The following is a 14,416-nucleotide window of genomic DNA, read 5'->3' on the forward strand; positions in this document are numbered from 1 at the left end:
CTAACCGTGTAACCATTCGGTAGTATGCATGTCCTTATTTGAAAGTAGTCGATACTATATAACGAGATGAAATAATTAAAAATAAATAACTGAATAATTAGATAACTACAAAATAATGACCGAATAATGGCATAGTAATGACAACAGTTTTAAATAACATCAATACTAAATAATGAGATAACGAGTGAATAACCAGATAACTTAATAATAAGCTCATGACTACCAAATGATCAAATACGAGCAAAAAATACAAAATAATGACATTAACGACCGGATAACCAAACGATGGCATAATTATGTTCACATAAAATCCAAATAAAGCCATCCATGCCGAAAAACGTGATGATAACAATTGAATAACCAAACAATGACTGAATTGTGAGGTATGAAAGACCAAACAACCAAATACTGGTAAAACTATCATTAAATAACGACATGAAATGACCGATTAACCAAATAATGGAATAATAATCATGACATAAGTTGAAGTAAAGTGATTTTCGTTACGTTGTTCTATTATAATAGCGTTATACGATTTAAGAGTTCCAAACCTTGAGAACAGAGGCAAATAGATCCTGCACTTGGAGAAATCGGAACGGAACTTGATTTGGAAAAGTGAATCGTTGTGATAAATGCTTACGGGCGGTCATTTTATACGATACTTATCGTCATTTGACTTCCACGACTCACGCACTGAACTAAAAAAAGACGCGACGAACATCACTTGCTCCGGCGCACACGGTGAGAAATTTTTTTCTCGAGAAAAAAATATCGAGTGGAATACTTTGCTGAGCGGCACAAAGGAAGGAAAAACTCACGAAAAATCGCCCGCACATGAGAGTAAAATGTCTCAAGTAAACAGCCTCGAACGAAATTTTGCTCGACTAATTTATCTTCTGTGCAACAGGTTTTTGTCACGGTGCGTCTCGAAAGTGAAAATTTTCTTGACTGGCCCCCGACACTTGGATTTTCGGGACAGCAGTAACTGTCTGGCCGTGGGCCATCTCGTCCACCCCATGATCTACGCCACAGCCTGCAACTAACGTGTCAGTCAGCTGAATTTTATTCCTTCAATTTACTCCGTTATGATATTCACATGCTCACAGACTTGGAGCAAGTCTACAAATTGCCTAACATTTACTGATATTTAAATTCAAACTGGCTGCCATCCCTGTGTTACCTCTAAGAGGAAAAACAACATTTTTAGAAAAAGTATAGCGGTTACAAGATTTCTTTCTCTAAATGAGGCCCTACAAGTACTTGATCAAAAAAGAATTGTAAAACTTTGAGAGAGTCCTGATATCTTAACCCCGAGGCGCGTTTACCTTAATGTTGTGTTACCTTATTGATAATCGTCCAGATTTTGCAATAGTGTACTATTTGATTTCTCAAACTATGGTGTGCCGTTGCTAGATATGTTGTGTTTTATCAAGGTTAATGTAAAGAAAGGACTGTCGTTACCTAACCGGAAGTCCTAAGGTACACTTTTGTGATTTATTTATCAGCTGCGTCACTTTGTTGTGTTTCCAAATTTTCGTTTAATGTTTGCCTTTCTTTCCTCTAACCATGAAACTGGAACTGTGATGTTGTTATCCAATTGTTGTGAATTTGATTGCTCGTACATATTTTTTGGGTTTTCCCTTTGTTTGGTTTTAGCTTTGATGAGGAGGTCTTCTTTGTTTTCATTCCTATTGTATGATAATACTGCTGTTGCTTGAATTATGAAGAAACAAGATATGAATATGCAGCCTGATATCAAGTAGTGCCAAACATGGCATATCTCCTTTCCTTAACATTAGGGAGTATATCAGTTCACACCTATTTTATGCAAGCGTTCGGTGTATGTCTTCGGTTTCGTTATGGAGCTGCCTTCCTTCCCTTTACTAACTCACCGTTGTTGACTCCACGGCGACCACATCTCTGATTTCATCAATACTTTCTTGAGAGCACTAAACTGGAAAGCACGGCGGAAAAACGAAGCAGCACGTATCAGTATACAGGAATAAAGTGAGAGGCGATATGTTTCAATGGGTTTCTGTTTTAACCATAAGGCCATAGTGCATTGTTAGTCGTAACAAAATTATAGTTAATTGAGAAATTATTACTATGAATATTGTTGAAAAAATGTAATGTTTCTTCCATTCTTGTATTAGTTACAAAAGTAACCGACTGCACTGGAATCCTAAATGATTATCATTATGCAATTGTGACCGTGCTGATCAAATTTCTGCATGTGCAATGCTACAACTGTAACTATAGACCCCATTTCTGAGGGTCTGTACTCACAACTGCGTGACTTTGGCATAAATACTGATTATCATGTAGGATACCAGAGCAGTTAGTTACTTTTGCAAGTATACCATAATAACAGAAACCTGAAAATTTAATCAACAGTATTCATAATTATAAATATTCATGATATAGGCCTAATTTTCGCACGTTCATTATGACTGATAGTGCCTCATGGCTGTGTGCTTTAACTCACCTAATTGCTTGATAGTGGAAATACTACTGCCTTAAAGATGTGAAACTCATAGCTTTGTTTTGCACAGAATATCAACAGCAATGAGAATGTTTGCACGAAATGTTTGCACATGTGTTTTCAAAGAAATCCTGCGCACGCGCAGACATGACGACCATGTCAATGGCCCATGACTATATACCTTCCCTAGTAGCAGCAGGAGAGAACCATGGCTTCATACAAGCTTTACGCTCCACAATTTATCGGTCAGATAAAACAGATCACGACCACAGCCAAAAGGGTTTGTCCGACAGTGTCCGGTGTTTTTTGTCGTTCGCTCTCTTGTCACATCCGAATCGAAAGAGAAGGTGCGCACGTTGACGTAATCTTCAAAAACGGACTGCCGTTTGACATTCCCCATGGATACGACGCAACATGTAAGTAGGATATATTATCGAGACATATTCATCATATACAAAGCATACTGGAGAGCTATTTATGCAAGGTCATTCCGGGATATGTTAGTATAACGTCTGTTATTACATTGTAAAACAACCTGATTTACAGTGTTGCAGCCAGGAATTTTCAACTAGCAGGGAATCTATTTTTCCCACACTGTCGATCCCGCACTCCCAGCGGCCAGGAATGTGAGAAAATGGGTTCCGTTTAGCGTAGAGTTGACTTTTCAGATCCTCAGATTCAGATCCTCAGATCTTCAGATTCAGATCCTCAGATCTCAGACTTCAGATCCTATAACTTCAGATGCAGATTCGAATTTACAAGCCTTTTACAATACCCGTATTAACAGTATGATTGCAATATTTAAAATAATAATTTGAATATGACATGTACAAGGCAGTTATGAAAACAAAAAAGGTCTACATAAACGTTTTCGCTCAACAAGTTTCAACGAACACGGGTCTACAATTACAGATTAGCTAACTTGCTTCTTCCGACCCCTGAATTCTGATTAAGCCCGGAGTCACTGGCCTCCAACATGGATCAGTTATATTCCCTCGCCATAAATATTACGAACGATGGTAAAATACGGACTGTTGATAGCCAGCATTTACATGATCGTCGCGGTCTTGATCGTTCGATCGCGCCTGGGTGTGTTTATCTCTATGAGGGAACGTTCACGTGATGATATAACAAGTGGAATCATTGCACACCCTGTCTTCGACAGATGACGTTCTGATTCTGAGATCGAAATTTTTAAGTTCAAGATTCAAGATAGAAATAAAATCATTTCTAAAGCCTTTTCAAATCTAAATTATATTTTATTTATCAGTATATTACATTAAACTTTGAAAATTGTGAAATTTTAATTATGAATCTGCGTCTGAAGTTATAGGATCTGAGGTCTGAGATCTGAGGATCTGAATCTGAGGATCTGAGGATCTGAATCTGAGGATCTGAAAAGTCAACTCTACCTTCCGTTTAGCGGACATTGCCACAGGGCGCGTCCTTGCTGCACATGCAACGCTGGATTAAATCCGATGTAGTGATGGGTCTTATACGCTATCGTAACACACACACTGTGTGGAGGGACTGTGATCTGAACCTGCGCCATAGGAAAAGCGACCGTGAAACGAAAGCGTGAAAGAGCGACGCATCACTACATCTGATTCTTATGAGATTGCTGTTACATGTTAAAGTTACACTGCGTATTCGTAACATATTTCCGGATACGGAACCCTAGCTGTCGATCAATGTTTTTCAGATCCGATCTGATTGTTACCTGCTCTACGATATTATTTTAAATACGCATCAAAAGATATCTCATACAATTCAATTCAGATCTGTAAATCCGCCGATCTACATCTGTTCACAGACAAAAAGAAGAACCCCCCCCCCCTAATATTTGTATGTGGTCTATAAGTTAGCTTACTAAAGTTACAGCTATTGAGGAGCAATGCCACGACCACGCCAGTTGATGGCATTGCTGACCCGTACTTATCATAAATGTAATGAGGTCGCGTAGCCAGTCAGGGATGTCGCATGTCCCATATATATAAGTAATGACCGTCACACACACTCCAAAGGTCACATTCTGACCAATAGGGTGCACCGCCGTGTTCCATCTCTGAGGGCGGAACTGCAGTGCAATCTAATCCCCAAACATTACACTTACAAATTCCTTAATTGTGAGAGTTTTTAACCTGTATTTGTGAACGCAGCCTTATCGCTTTTATCTCACTTCTCGAATTTTGTATTTGGCTAACCATGTAACCATTCGGATGTCTTTATCTGAAAGTAGTCGATACTATATAACGAGATGAATCACTAAATAATGACATAACTACAAAATAATGACCGAAGTATGGCATATTAAAACCCATGTAGCTGTAACTCTTGAAATTTGTTGACCTGAAAAAGGCTTTCTATTTTCTCTGGTTTGATTTAAATTCTACAAATTTAAAGGATATAGTCTTCTACTACTGAAAAAGTGGACAAGTAAATTTAAATTAACACGATAAGAACTAATTTGGGATAATTGGATTTTCATATTTTTCAAATTTCTCAAAAGCGGTAAGTGCCGTATAGCTGAAAGTTGCAATATTGCAAATTACTCATAAAAACAAGTATGTAATGTAAAACAGAAAAGCAGATGAGATTACATTTGTAGATTAAATCTGCATTACCTCACCATCCAATTATCCCAAATTAGTTCCAATCGTGTTAATTTTAATCGTTGTTTTCATTTCCCGCCATTTAAAAAAAACTGGTAATATTACCAAGAAAACAAAACATATGATGTCCCAGTGAAAAACTTTCAGCACTATGCATTTATTGTACTTCTCTGTTATTTCTGTGAAGATTCCAATATATGTGCACGACGACGTAAAGTGTTTTTCCCTTACTTGCATGAGGGCGCCATTTACCGTTTGGGAAAACATTTATTATTTATCAGGCTCAAAATTGCACATGTTGTCCCAGTCGACAGTTTATTATACTTGTATAAACACCCCTCAATGAGTACATTCTCACGAACTTGTTTTAATTCGGAAGTAAAATAATGCTAAAAGATGCAGCTATTGGGCCTTTAATGACAGCAGTTTTAAATGACATAAATACTAAATAATGAGATAACGAGTGAATAACCAGATAATAAATTAATAATAAGCTAATGACTACAAAATGATCAAATATGAGCAAAAAAATTACAAAATAATGACATTAACGACCGGATATCCAAACGATGGCATAATTATGTTGACATAAAATCCAAATAAAGCCATCCATGCCGAATAATGAGATGATAACAATTGAATAACCAAACAATGACTAAATTATGAGGTACGAAAGACCAAACAACCGAATACTGGTAAAACTATCATTAAATAACGACATGAAATGACCGATTAACCAAATAACTAATCATGACATAAGTTGAAGTAAAGTGATTTTCGTTACGTTGTTCAATTATAATAGCGTTATACGATTTAAGAGTTCCAAACCTTGAGAACAGAGGAAAATAGATCCTGCACTTGGAGAAATCGGGGACGGAACTTGATTTGGAAAAATGAAAATCGAAGTCATTAAAAAACCGGGTGTTTATGTCTGACACCTGTCTTGTGTGCAACATATCTTGACACTACTCCTTTGCATGTAAACATACATTATGCATTCTCAATCAGCGAAATCGTAGTTTTAAATGCTTACGGGCGGGCGGGCACTTTATACCGTCGTAACCGTCACCTGATGTGACCTCCACACACGCGCTTTTGTAAAAAAGACGTGAGGAACATCATTGCGCCGGCGCACCCGGTGAGAAATTTTTTCTCGCGGAAAAATATCAAATATGTAGATTACTTTGGTCAACGGCACAAAGGAAAGAAAGACTCACGAAAAATCGCCCGCATATGAGAGTAAAATGGCTCAAGCAAACAGCCTTGAATGAAATTTTGCTTGACTAATTTCTCTCCTGTGCACAGGCTTTTGTCACGGTGCGACTCGAAAGTGAAAATTTCCTTGACTGGCCCCCGACACTTGGCTTTTCGGGACAACAGTAACTGTCTGGCCGTGGGCCATCTCGTTCACCTCATGATCTACGCCACAGCCTGCAACTAACGTGTCAGTCAGCTGAATTTTATTCCTTCAGTTTATTCGAATTCCGTTTTGATATTCACATGCCCACAGACTTGGAGCAAGTCTACAAATTGCCTAACATTTACTGATATTTAAAATCAAACTGGCTGCCATCCCTGTGTTACCTCTAAGGGGGAAAAAAACCAAAAGTTTAGATATTTAGAAAAAGTTTAGCGGTGGAAAGTTTACTTTCTCCAAGAGTTTCTAAATGAGACCAAGTGCTTGATGAAAAAAGAATTGTAAAACTCTGAGAGTTCTGATAAGAGCTTATCTAAACCCCGAGGCGCGTGCACCTTAATGTTGTTATACGCGATTGATAATCGTCCAGGTTTTGCAATGGTCTACGATTTGATTTCTCAAAGAGTGAGACGTTGCTAGATATGTTGTGTTTTATCAAGGTTAATAGATGTAAAGAAAGGACTGTGATTAACTGTAACGTTTAATTCGTCCTAAGGTCATTTATGTGAATATTTTTATCAGCTGCGTTACTCTGTTGTGCTACAAAATTGTCGTTTGATGTTTGCCTTTGTTCCTCTAATAACGAAACTGGAATTTTGACGTTGTGATTTAGATGTGAATTTGATTGTTCGTACAGATTTTTTCAGTTTTTCCTTTTTTTGGTTTTACTTTTGGTGAGAAGTTCTCCCATGTTTTTATTCCCTTTGTATCAAAATACTGCTTTTACAGAATTATGAAGATACAAGACATGCATATGGATATCAAGTAGTGCCAAAATGGCCAATGCATATGGTATATCTCCTTCCCTGAAAACCGAAGTATATCAGTTCACACCCTAGTTTTGTGCAAGCGTTTGGTGTAAGTTTTCGGTTCGTAATGGAGCTGCCTTCCTTCCCTTTACTAACTCACCGTTGTTGCCTCCACGGCGACCACTTCTCTGATTCATTACAACTTTCGTAAGATCGCTGAATTGGAAAACACGGTGGAAAAACGAAGCAACTCGTATAAACAACACGGCCATAGTGCATTGTGAGTCGTAACAAATATGTACTATGATATTTTATTAAGAAATTATTATTATTATGAATATTGTAAATGAAATTATTCTGTCATTCTTGTATAGTTACAAAAGTAACCGACTGCACTGGAATTCTAAATGATTATCATTAGCTGTAGTAAAGACCCTCAGAAATGGGTCTATAATTATAGTCGTCGCATTGCACGGGCATGAATAGTCACAGTACTGCCTCGGCAGCGGCAGTCTCTAAACTGTTTCTTAACGAAAGGGCCGGCTGTGAGCACCACAGCAGTGCACATACCTTGAAGTGGTCGATGTTTCCTTCACTGCTGCTTCGAATCGATTTCCAAAATTTCTAAAACATTCAGGCAGGTGGATAAGTCAAGCTTCGAACCGGTCTCATTTAGAGAAACCGCAGCCAAGGCATTGTGACCATGCATATCAATTCAAGTTTCTGTAGGTGCAGCCAACGAACTATGCACTTTTAAAAGGGGTCCTTATTATGATAAGATATATTGTGCAGGACAAGTAATGTGAACTGACTTATTTTACGTCTAGAGGGTAATTAATTAGCTGATCATAATTTGCCCTCCAACTGAAAATTTTTCGACTTACCCTCCCGCACTCAAACTTCATTTTTACCCACTCCCGACGTATTTTTGCCTGTTGTCCTCCCAATTGTGAATTTTTGAAGCTGTCCTGCCCTGTGACGAAAAAACTTGTCGATTCACCCTGCCCTGGAAAAAATCCCTTAAAATGTTATCCTTCCCTGCAGATGTGAAGCTCCCCTGTCTTGTGATGAAAAAACCTTTCGATTTTCCCCGTATTTAATTTTATAAATAGGCTCAACTTCCCCCTGTCCCCGTTTTACAAGTAACTTCCCCTCTCCTCGTTTTTCCCCAATCCCGGTCCCCAGGCCAATCAACCGATATCTCCCCTGCCCGGCAAAAAAACTAGTATCTGCTCCTTGTCAGCCAAAAATATATCCCCTGCCCAAGCAAAATTAAAATTTCCCCTGCCCTTAAAAACTGTTTCCGGAATAGCTTTTTCTATTTATAGCTCCGTTGGCTGCACCTGTTACTGTGCAACTCTACAACTGTAAAGTTTTGTCCCCATTTTTGAGGGCCTGTACTCACAGCTACATGAATTAATTTGGCATACATACTGATCATCATTCAGGATTCCAGTCAAGTTAAGTACTTTTGCAAGTTTACCATAGTAACAGAAATATGAAAATTTTATCAATATTCACAATCATTAATGACATAGGCTTAAACTTTACACTGTTGTGATGACTGATACTGTCTTATGGCCGTGTGCTTTAACGCACCCCATTGATCGATAGTGGAAATATGACTGCATTAAGATGTGAAACTCATAGCTTCATGTTTTTGCATAGAATATCAACAGCATTGAAGGTGTTTGCACGAAATGCTCGTACATGTGTTTCCCCAGAAATTCGCGCACGCGCAGACTTGTGACGACAAAGGTCCCGGCTATCAACACAGGCGCTCGTGAGTGGGGTTGTCCGCTACATCGTTCGATTTTCTGCTCGATCTATCGCTCCCGTGCTCAATATGCCCGCCACTGTAACCTAAATGTTGAAAGTATTTAGGTTACAGTGGTGGCAAATCGAGCACGGGATCGATAGATCAAGCAGAAAGTCGATTGATCCAGCAGACTACCCAGCCCCCATGCGCCTGTGAATATAAACCTCGGCTGAGCTCAGCTTGCAGCAGGAAATAGCCATGGCTTCATACAGGCTCTACGCTCCACAATTTATCGGTCGGATAAAACAGATCACGACCACAGCCAAGAGGGGTTGTCCGACAATCTCCGGTGGTTCTTGTCGTTCGCTCTCGTGTGACATTAGAATTGAAAAAGAAGGTGCGCACGTTGACGTAATCTTCAAAAACGGACCACCGTTTGATATTCCACATGAATATGACGCAACATGTAAGTAAGATATTATCGAGGCATATCTATCAAAACAAAGCGTTGTGGAGGGCTATCGACCGAGGAAAGGTCATGGCGGGGTATTCACTGTACAGTAAAATGGATGTGCGGTCAACGAACTGCCTTGGCTTTCCCATTCAACAGTGAATAGGTCCTATAGGAAGGGGTAGACTGTTGAGGATACCACGACCGCAGCAACGGTACAGTGATGACATTACTGACCTCTCGGCTCATATAATGAGCTCTTGTAACCAGTTCAGGATGTCACATATTCCATGACTAGTGGCACTCAAACACACTACCCAGGTTGACGTCATCTGTGCATCACCATGGTCCATTGGTGAAAGCGGAAATGCAGTGTACCCTAATCGCCAAACATTTTACTTAAAATTCCGAAATTGAGAGTTTTTACTTCTCATTGTGTATTTTTCGCCGAACGTAGAAAGAAAGAGGGAAAAAACAACGCCAAGCAACGACACACTCAATCATACTTTAGAGATTATTTTGAGGGGATTAGGTATTTTATTAAGGGGTAAGCTTAGTCTGGGAAAGAGAAGTAAACGGGAGGATTCTGAAAGATAGTATCACATGAAGAGGGTTCTTGAAGATATAAGTACTATAAGGTCATGGTAACTTCCTTTTCTATGGTCAAATAACCACGCCAATGGCACTTTAGCTTATAGTGTATATATGGTTTGTCTGCATCCCATCGCCCGCTAACATTGGAAGGAGACACTTTGTCTCAAGACTTTGTATTGAAATCAATGGCTATGACTACACATTTATCAAGCACTAATGGACTTCACACGCTAACTGTACCAGAAAGGATTTCTATTTGACATTAATAGCAATATCACACTACAGTCCAATCCATCCGATAGAGTAAACTGATACAGCTTCAATTGCTAAAAATCCAGCCTATATGAGTCTCTGACATAATTCAAACGGATTAGCACACCAAGTATTACATCATTTGACGAGTTGCGTTCCCGTCCGTGATCGAAAATACATACAAGCAGGAAGTGTATTGGTGAAGAATCCGTAACATTATTCGGCGAACCATTTTTTCACCCTGAAATCAACGGAAGTCGAAATATGGGCAAATTTCATTATTTCACCGGTTCACATGACCATTTACATTACAATTTGACCAAATTTCGATCTTAGATGTGCTATTTTAGCGCTGTATTTCTGAATTGAGAGTAACACGTTGTGGTATCTTTATCGGCCAACCTTATTTTTAATCAATAAATGCAAATAGAAATTACGAATTGAGTAAAAAGCTAAATTGTAGTTGGTTTGCCAGAGTACGGATAGCGACGTCATGACGAAACCCCTAGTTGTGCAATGTCGACGGCAAATCGAAATTAGAAATTTGTATCAAGTGATTCCAATTAAGGGAACTTTCATTTAAGTCGGTGGATAGCCGGGGGCTTAGTTTTACAACACTGTTTCGGGGGTCAGGCATTACAAAATACGGTTTTGGGGACGTATTTTAAATACGTGTGTGGAACTAAGCTCATGGCAATCAGAACAAAATTGAACGAATCGTAAAGACTACCGTGTAGATAGGATATGAGTACATGAATATAACTGCAGCAGTTGTCTGTAAAACTGGTAGTTTACGAACATTCTGTAAATAGACCTACAGTTTTAAAAGGTATATACTCTTTAGCCTACGATTACTCATTTTATTCTGACAAGTTACTTTGAATGTCAAGTTCATGGAAGTCAACTCCATCAGGGAGTAGTAAACTTGACACTAAAAGTGACCCCTTAGAAGCCAATGATTAATTTTAGTCAAACTGTCATAACTAAAAACGTGCATAATCCGCGTAAAAGTAATCATTTTATTCTGCGGGGTCAACTGTAGTGTCAAGTTCACTGCCCCCGTAAAAGAAGTTGACATCCGTGAACTTGACGCTCAACGCTCAACTTGACGCTCGGAGACCAGTGTCAAAACTAGAGATATATATACCGATGTTGAGTTAACTGTTCTTGTTCGTTTTAAAACTGATGTCCTATTCATCGAATGTTCGTAAACTGCTACAGTTGTATTGATATAGACAACCGCAGCAGTTATTATCAAATGGTCATCCATGACAGTTGTATCAATACAGAGATTGTAAACTGTTAAGGTTGCACTCATATCCTACAGCGCTTACAGACAAGCCTTGCCACTTCAATGCCTGGTATGCATGTCTTTTTTTTAAACACACTAAACGTTTTCATATCATTAACAGGAAGGAACCTAATGGCTGGATTGTTTGTACAGGATAAACAACAGAAAACCGACACCGAAATATATCTGACATGTAAGCCTTGAGACAGATTACTATCACTAGTCTGGGGTGCAATTCAATGTCTTTACGACCAGATGGCTCTTGACTCACATACATCCAAATTAAAGTCAGGCACACTATTACAAACAATACAGTCATTAGGTTCCTTCATACTCGGGAAAACCAACTACAGTTTAGCATTTTATCTAATTAGTAATTTCTATTTGCAATTATTGATTAAAGATAAGGTTGGCCGATAAATGTACCGCGCTGAACGCGAGCGTGTTATTCTTATTTCAGAAATACAGCGCTAAGAAACACATATGCAGTCCGTTTACATTTCATGCAATTGGATAATAATCTACCATGCTATTGATCACATAAGCTTACTAATAGACATTAATGCTGTGGCCAATATGACGCCTTCCAAGTTGTCATTTTGCGTTTAAGGAAATGGACAAAATGCTATTCGATGATATACACACAAGCTGAAATGAATCTTACAAAGCCTGAAATGCCCAGTACTCGAGTGAACATTATTCCCCATATAGATATCATTATAAGAATACGTGAATGGTCCTTTAGTTCTTCTGTACGTACTTGTCATTTTATCATACATAATTATTATCGTAATAATTATGACTCAGCTTCGTTGGTGTGAACATTTTACATGACTCTAAAAACGTATTCGTACAAGCATTTCTAAGCGATATCCCGCAAACGGGTTCGTAACTCTTCTTTTTCAATACTTTGATTGCAATGGCTATTGTTTTTTTAATAATACCACCTTGACTTTAAGTTTGATTTTTTAACACCATCGTGTGCCCATAATGTTTTACGTAGTGTTGAATACCAACAACACCGCCATAACGTCGTATATAGAATGCTAGCCAGAAATATCGATGAAGCGTTTTGAAATAGCCTGCTTCAAATTTGTTTGTTTTGATAAATTATATGAGAAATTGTCTCGATGTAGTTATGACTAACTCACTTATATAACAACCTCCTGAAATACTGATTCTCTGTGCGAGCTTCAAAATGTATTAATTTCTGTTGTTCTCCTCTATGTATGCAGGGAAACCACGTCTATGGAGTGTACAGAAGATTTTCAATGCAGTCAGAGCAAAATTGATGGCTGATGGTATGTTTGCTGACCAATTTTTCGATCAGAAAAATGGATTTTACATATTGGGCTGCCAACATGAAATTACACCTGCGCTCTATGACGCCGTGGAAAAAAGCTACATAGCGCCAGTTATTATGAGCACTTTTCTGACTGATATCGGAAGAACTTCGGAAGGGGCCAAACAGGAACTCCGTTGGATGAATAACAACGAACTACTGAGCAGCTGCTATCTGAAAACTGTCTCTTTTAACCTCGAAACCAAGAAACGAAAACCGCACTCCGAGCAGTTCATCAAGAAATTCACACCTTACATCACAGGAACAGGTACAGCACTGATGAAAGCACATGAGAATCCAGGGAAGAGTTACAAATACACAGCAACAGTTTTGCCGAGTGATATTGATGTTTACGGTCATGCAAATTACCTTTCATACTTAAGACACTGCTCCAACTGTGCATCAACAGCTTTCAAGGCCATAGATATGAAGAACTTCACTGGTGACTTTGAACTATACAAAGTTAAGAAGGTATCCACTTTGTATTTGGGGGAGGCAAAGCTACATGATAAACTGGATGTGGACATGTGGGAAGATGAGGAACGGAGAGACACACTGAATTTCATCGTCTCTAAGGCTGGAGTAAACATATTTAATTGCATCGTACAACTTTATGTATGACAGTAATGTACAGGGATGAAACTGTGAATTGTCAATGGCGTTAAATGTTCGGTAGAGGGCTATTTGAATATTTCAATATTAGTTTAGTTTTGAGCGAAATATTTGTCTTATCTTGAGATGCCATACAAAGACCATACTTTGCTTTACAACCTGAACAGTGAATTATAGTGTAGTAGAAACAGTGCTCCATAATAAGATGGCCATGCTTGTGAGTTTTGTAGATATAACTTGCAAGTACGATAAAACAGACTGTATGTTGTTGCTTTTAATATATGTACACAATTATTTCAACGTTTGTGTTAAAATGCTGCTCTTAAATGTCTTCAATGGACTGAAGTGTGGCTTGATTGGTGTTTGTACAATTAAACCAAAAAAAAGAGAAAGAAATAAAATAGACTGCTACATATATCTGCCTAGAGTAAAACATACGTCTTTCTTTCTAATTTCTAATTTCAGCAGAATTGACTTAAAATCATTGTTTCCGGTGGGCTTTTATGCATTAGCATAAATTTCTTGAATACAGGCCTACCTTGTACTTTTCACAAATTCATATTTGCAGAATTTGATGTGAAATGGCAATGCACCCGTGTTTCTACATAACACGATTGGAACGAATTTTGGATAATTGGATAGTGAAGTAATGTCGGTTTAATCTGCAAATGTAAGTTTGCAAAAGGCATTTCTATCGGTCACGTGGTTTGGCGGCCATATTTTATTTGGGAATATCCTAATTTAATCTTCAAAAATCTTATTCCCCAGAACCAACACACGATTTAATTTGAAATTTCACTTGTATCGTCCTTAGTGTGAGTCCACTGCTTTAGCAACCGGCCCATGATGCCTCAT

General features: G+C 38.4%; 1 protein-coding gene across 2 annotated transcripts; it reads left to right on the forward strand.

The window, feature by feature from the left end:
• The first annotated feature begins 2,652 nt into the window (after positions 1-2,652).
• LOC139133664 (uncharacterized) lies at positions 2,653-13,976 on the forward strand. 2 transcript variants are annotated; one of them, XM_070700417.1, is made up of 2 exons: positions 2,653-2,898; positions 12,843-13,976. In XM_070700417.1, exons 1-2 carry the CDS (start codon positions 2,691-2,693, stop codon positions 13,568-13,570), a joined length of 936 nt encoding a protein of 311 aa, XP_070556518.1. In that variant the 5' UTR covers positions 2,653-2,690; the 3' UTR covers positions 13,571-13,976. The 2 variants fall into 2 exon arrangements, with proteins under 2 accessions (XP_070556518.1, XP_070556517.1); XM_070700416.1 differs by lacking the exon at positions 2,653-2,898 and adding an exon at positions 9,012-9,485.
• The last annotated feature ends 440 nt before the right edge of the window (positions 13,977-14,416 follow it).

The sequence above is a fragment of the Ptychodera flava genome, chromosome 5, assembly GCF_041260155.1.
Source record: "Ptychodera flava strain L36383 chromosome 5, AS_Pfla_20210202, whole genome shotgun sequence".
NCBI classification, from domain to species: domain Eukaryota; kingdom Metazoa; phylum Hemichordata; class Enteropneusta; family Ptychoderidae; genus Ptychodera; species Ptychodera flava.

Bases quoted from the DNA above. Each gene is read 5' to 3' on its own strand.
- LOC139133664 (XM_070700417.1), top strand. From the start codon at position 2,691: ATGGCTTCATACAAGCTTTACGCTCCACAATTTATCGGTCAGATAAAA. The intron at 2,899-12,842 runs GTAAGTAGGATA...CTATGTATGCAG, and splicing joins CCATGGATACGACGCAACAT to GGAAACCACGTCTATGGAGT.